A 5,115-nucleotide genomic window follows, 5' to 3' on the forward strand; every position below is an offset into this window, starting at 1 on the left:
CAGCTCCGGTAACAACTCCTCTCTTGTGTGTCAGCTAAGAGTCGCACTGTCTCTCGGTCGGTGGGTATTTAAACACCAAAAAAGGCAGGAGCAAGATGACTCCGGCATTCCCAAAGTACCTGCCATCCTGTCCTACCTTCTCGAAGTAAAATCAGCGCTTGAAGCCTTTAATTGCACGATATATTCCCGTGAACAAACTCGATTTCCTCTACCTGCAATGTCAACAAATGTTTCTACTTCCGCGTTCAACCACGTTGTGCCGCTGACGTCACACTCCCGAGGATTCTGGGAATTGGAGTCCCAGATCCAGCCACGAGTTCTAGCTTCCTGCCTCCTGCAGCAGCAATAGGCTACATGCACAGTTACTTCCGCATTCTACTCATAGCGGCCGATTCATTTCCTGTTTGAAAATGACGACCTTCTACACCCGCTGCCTACAAGAGCTTCCGAAATTAAAAATGTCAGATGTTCATCGGATTTGCCGGACGACTAAAGCCCCAGCCAGCAAACTCGATAAAGGCTTCAAATGATATGCTGCGTCATATATACACAACTATGAAGGTAAGAAGGTAACCGGTTTGATTGATTGATTGAAAAGTTTATTAACAGCTTGTATATTGGGTACAGTACAGTACAGCTCAAAACATACAATTGTTAAGGGGATGCAGACTAGAGAAAGACTTTCGTCTTGTTTACATCAGGGTCCCCCATTTCCAATTCATCATGTCATTTAAGACATATAAGACATATTTGACATACAGATGGCTTATTTACAATTTACATACAGGTGTTTTTTTACATACAGATTGCTTATTTACAATTTTCATTTTAGATTTCGTTCTAATACATCCTAACCGGACATTTAAGACATACCAAGTATACAGATATACAGTTAGCAACAGAGTCTAAAATGCGAGTATATACATAGATGGGGGGGGGGGGGGGGGGGGGGGGAGAAGCTGTCCATTGAACGACAGGTTGAGATTTGTACCATTACCGGGGCCGGTACTAACCAGCTAGCTTATGCTCCGGGTTACGCTAACATTAGCTGTCAAAAGCTAGGTAACGCCAGAGCCCTATAGTATAACTACTATTATTATTATTATTATACTACTACTATAGTAGACTACTATAGGGCTCTGGGTAACGCTATGTACTGTTTCTGGTGTTAATTATTTAAAACATTAGCCATTTTGCTAACAAATACTATCGTTTAATAGCCTTATAGCCTAGCCAAGGTTATCTTGTTGTTAGCCACACTGCATAATGGTATCAGCTTTTGTAAAGCAATGTTGCCATAGATGTTTTGACGTGAGTATAGATCTAACGCTGTTGCTCTGTTTTTCTTCATTCAGTGTCCAATAAAGACAGGCTGACAGGGCAGGTCAGCGTGAGAGCCTTGTGCTACAGGTCAATGCGGAAGAGCGAGACAGCGCACAGTTTGAGTGTAGGCAGGCAGCATTGACACTGTTCCCCCCTGTTTATTGAGTTTCAGTTCAGTTAAACATTAGTTTACCTTAAGGGAATCTCAACAGTGTCCTACTTCTCCCTGCTTTATCACAGCTGATTGGTCAGATATTATTACATTGATTATGGATGTGTAAGTTTGGGGGTTCAAATATATAGTCAAAACTGCTTTAATACAATTTTCAAGGCATCTTAGTTTCCAAAGAAAGTTTATTGTGGTATTGTAGGGTAAGAGGGTAACACTAAGCATTCAGGAATACATGCTTCTTCTAGGATAATGGGTCAGTAAAAATAACCAATAATTCTACTCATAATAACCTCCTGGCTCATTTACCACAAGTGAGGTTACTAATCACTCGTATTTCTTCTCCCTTTTTTAGATAACGCTTCGTGATTCATCACCAGTGGTGCTCACGCACAACCAGTGCTCCTGTGTTGCAGGAACTGTTTTGTGCAATCACACAGTAGCATTGCTGTTCCAAACAGCACACTACACTGAATGTGCTATATTGTCTTTGCCATTCTTTGTAGGAGTGGATTCTACAGAGGCATGGTGGGGCCATTACCAGATCCCTGCCTGTTCAGAGTTACGGAGGCATACTCAGCATTCAGCATTGAAGACAGGCCGCTTGTGACCACAATGAACATGAGACCTGACAAGCCCCTTGTGGAAAGTGCCTTTGGGATGGTGCAGGAGGGCAGTGTTCTGTCCTATCAGATGCCTGCTTTGACGTCTCGGTAGACCACACTTCACACTGACACACCACCAACACCCCACTTGCCCATAGAGGGGTATGTGATCTTGCCATGTGATTTACCGCTGGTGTGCTCAGAAGAGGAGCAACTACATATGAACAGCTTATCTGTTGATTTGGAAATGTCTCACAAAATTGAGGAGGCTACCCGTGAGCAAAGCTCTAGCTCAGAGTGGCATCTGCTCCGCAAACCCAGGGTTACTGCCTCTAGGTTTAGAGAGATTTGTCACGTCAGAGGTGAGAACTCTGCTAACTCTCTTGCAGAGCGAATACTCAAAGGTACAAGGCAGACTGCAGAAATGAGGAGAGGTGCCGAGATGGAGCCCACAGTAGCAGCTGAATACAGTAGACTGGCAAACGTGAACTACTCCCCTTGTGGCCTTGTCATTCACCCCTCTACACCCTGGCTTGGTGCCTCCCCTGATGGAGTTGTTTTTGACCCAACAGAATATCCCCAATTTGGCCTTGTTGAATTCAAATGTCCCAATGTCCCAAATTATGTCGACTGCAAATATGTGCAGATGGAATGTGGCTCCCCTAAGCTCAAGAAAAGCCATGCCTATTACTGGCAAGTACAGGGTCAACTTCTTGTATCTGGGATGCAGTGGTGTGATTTTGCATTTGCAGCAATCGCTGATCAGGAAGCCCTTATCTACCATCACTGCCATGTTTTCAGTCAACAACGCAGCTATTCCAGATTGTTTGAAAATCTCCTTGTCGCTGACAGAACCATCATACAGACTGGAAACAAATGTCACTGCGCCATGTGGGGCTATGCCAACCAGGGCTTTCATGGTGCAGTGAGATTTGTATGTAGAATACATTTCACTTTGGAGGAGGAGTGAGGATGGTGTTTGACACCTCAGCTCTGTGCAATCCAGGATCACCTGTGTGTCTGGGAAATCTTTGAATGCCTCTGGGAGGTGGGCTTGAACTTCTGCAGGTGTAAGCCAGATGCACTGTGACCCCAATAAAGTTGTAAGAAAACTCGTCCATGTTGCAATGATGCGGCTCACAGTGGACTGGTGTACGTTGAAGCGGTTTGCAAGGTCCCTCTCTTTCAAACCCACCGACAGGAGGCAGAGAAAAAGGAAGAACTCGTCAATTGGCTGAAGCAGCTGTCTCTGGAAGATAAACAAAAAAAGGGTACTATATTAATGTCATGAGTGTAGCACACCATGGGAAAAACATTAAGTTGTTTTAGTTCTCTGATGTATTCAAAAAGGATTGAGTACTATAGCCTTTTAGCCTACACGAAAGCAATGAAATGTTGGAGAAACATTTTCCCTTCAGTTTGTGTTTAGATTGTGTGTTAAAAGAAACGTAGCCTACCGTTGATGGACGTGCCTGTGTAACCACTTCTTCATTCCTCTTGGCAGCTGATATCGCTCTTGTAACACGAACCATTTTATAAATGGAAGGCTCAATCAAAAACCAGAAGGCCATCAGGTGGTTATAGCTCGGGAATCTGTACACAAAAGACACATGTCAGTCATTAATTGACTCGTTAACTGTAACACATGGGCTAATGCTTTCCTCTTGTTTGCTATAATACATTACAATTCAAATAGACTGATTAAGAAGGCACTTGGTGCAGGTATAGTAATATACAGCAGTAACATGTAACAACTACATTAAAGCAGCAGTAATAATAATCTAAAACATACAGGGAACATTTTACACAGAATGACTACTTTTACTCTTCATTCTTAAGTGTGCAACTGGGAGAAACGCAGTGGATATTGACATGTACTTTTACTTTGGTAAAGTTTTGAAGATTTCCACTTGTAGTAAAGTATTATCAGTATGTTGTTAGTATTAGTATGTTTTACTCCACCACATTTAGTTAACCTTCATAGTTTCTAGTTACTTATGAAAACACATGATTTATGATTCTACATGTTCAGTTCGGAGTATTTTCAAACCATAGTATTTGTACTTATACTTCAGTTAAGTTGAGTAGCCTACTTATTCCAACACTGCATGCAAATAGTCAGCAGTCAAACGGCAGGTAAACAGGATTCTTTATAAGCTAACCCATCTCAAAAACTTGGATAGAATTTAGCCAAAACATTACCTGGTATAGAATCGGATGTTGTCGTCGGAGCCAGCAAACCGCTGTAAGCAAAACTCTCGCTGGACTCTTAACTCCTGCAGTTGCTTCTGCAGATCCTCCAATGTTTTGGAGTTGTCTTCTGTAGCTTGAGAGGACATGTCCAGTGAAGCTGGTTCAGGGGTTGAGCAGTAATCATGGTCACGGACATCGATGTGCTCTTCCTGCTCCTCCCGAGAGACTGGTTCAGTGGGCCGCTCCATTCTCTCCCAAACACTAGCCCGCGGTGTTTGAGCAGTGAAGTGATTCCACTCAAACAGAGTTGGGACAGCACCTTTCACAAGCCTCCTACGGCCATCAAGGGTTTTTGGCTCTATTAGTTGATCCGTAGCGAAGTGACGACTGCAGACCTTGGAGTGAGAGGAGATTGTAAAGTTATCGCGTCATATTTTAACCAGCCACTGTCTTCGCAGCTCGAGTTCGGTCGGAAAGCCATGGAAACTTAGGACGCCGTTGAATTTAGCTGACGCCGTACAAAGTGGGACACCGCAGTGCTCGGAGTAGTTCTTTACTTGTCTTTGCAAATGCTCCGTTTTGAAAATCTTCCGTCGACTCATATTTAAACCACAGATTTAAACAGTAAAACATTTGTGGACGCTCAACTACGCAGACCAGAAGCAACCCGGAATCGTCCGAGCAGTATAACGGCTAAGGCAGAAGTACGTCTCAGACCCTAGTGCATGTAGCCTATTCCTGAGGAATCGCATCTTGGCAGGTATATAATACTATTCTGCATAAGCAATGTTTTATTATGGAAATATTTGGCCTGCAGTAAGTCAT

The 5,115-nt window shown here is 43.3% G+C and overlaps 1 protein-coding gene across 1 annotated transcript; it reads right to left on the reverse strand.

Annotated features, from left to right (window-relative positions):
• Nucleotides 1-2,216: 2,216 nt before the first annotated feature.
• Nucleotides 2,217-4,739, reverse strand: LOC117560579. Its single transcript, XM_034237502.1, has 3 exons — nt 4,300-4,739; nt 3,555-3,690; nt 2,217-3,346 (listed from the first exon to the last, which is right to left on the reverse strand). The coding sequence occupies exons 1-3, from the start codon at nt 4,536-4,538 to the stop codon at nt 2,390-2,392; spliced, it is 1,332 nt and encodes a 443-aa protein (XP_034093393.1). The 5' UTR covers nt 4,539-4,739; the 3' UTR covers nt 2,217-2,389.
• Between the last annotated feature and the right edge of the window lie 376 nt (nt 4,740-5,115).

This window comes from Gymnodraco acuticeps, unplaced genomic scaffold (assembly GCF_902827175.1).
Source record: "Gymnodraco acuticeps unplaced genomic scaffold, fGymAcu1.1, whole genome shotgun sequence".
Lineage (NCBI taxonomy): Eukaryota > Metazoa > Chordata > Actinopteri > Perciformes > Bathydraconidae > Gymnodraco > Gymnodraco acuticeps.

Excerpts from the sequence above, each read along its gene's own strand:
- LOC117560579 (XM_034237502.1), bottom strand. The coding sequence starts at position 4,538 with ATGGAGCGGCCCACTGAACCAGTCTCTCGGGAGGAGCAGGAAGAGCAC. Across the intron at positions 3,691-4,299 it reads AACATCCGATTCTATACCAG|ATTCCCGAGCTATAACCACC; the intron begins GTAATGTTTTGG and ends TTTTGTGTACAG. Across the intron at positions 3,347-3,554 it reads CACAGGCACGTCCATCAACG|AGACAGCTGCTTCAGCCAAT; the intron begins GTAGGCTACGTT and ends TTTATCTTCCAG.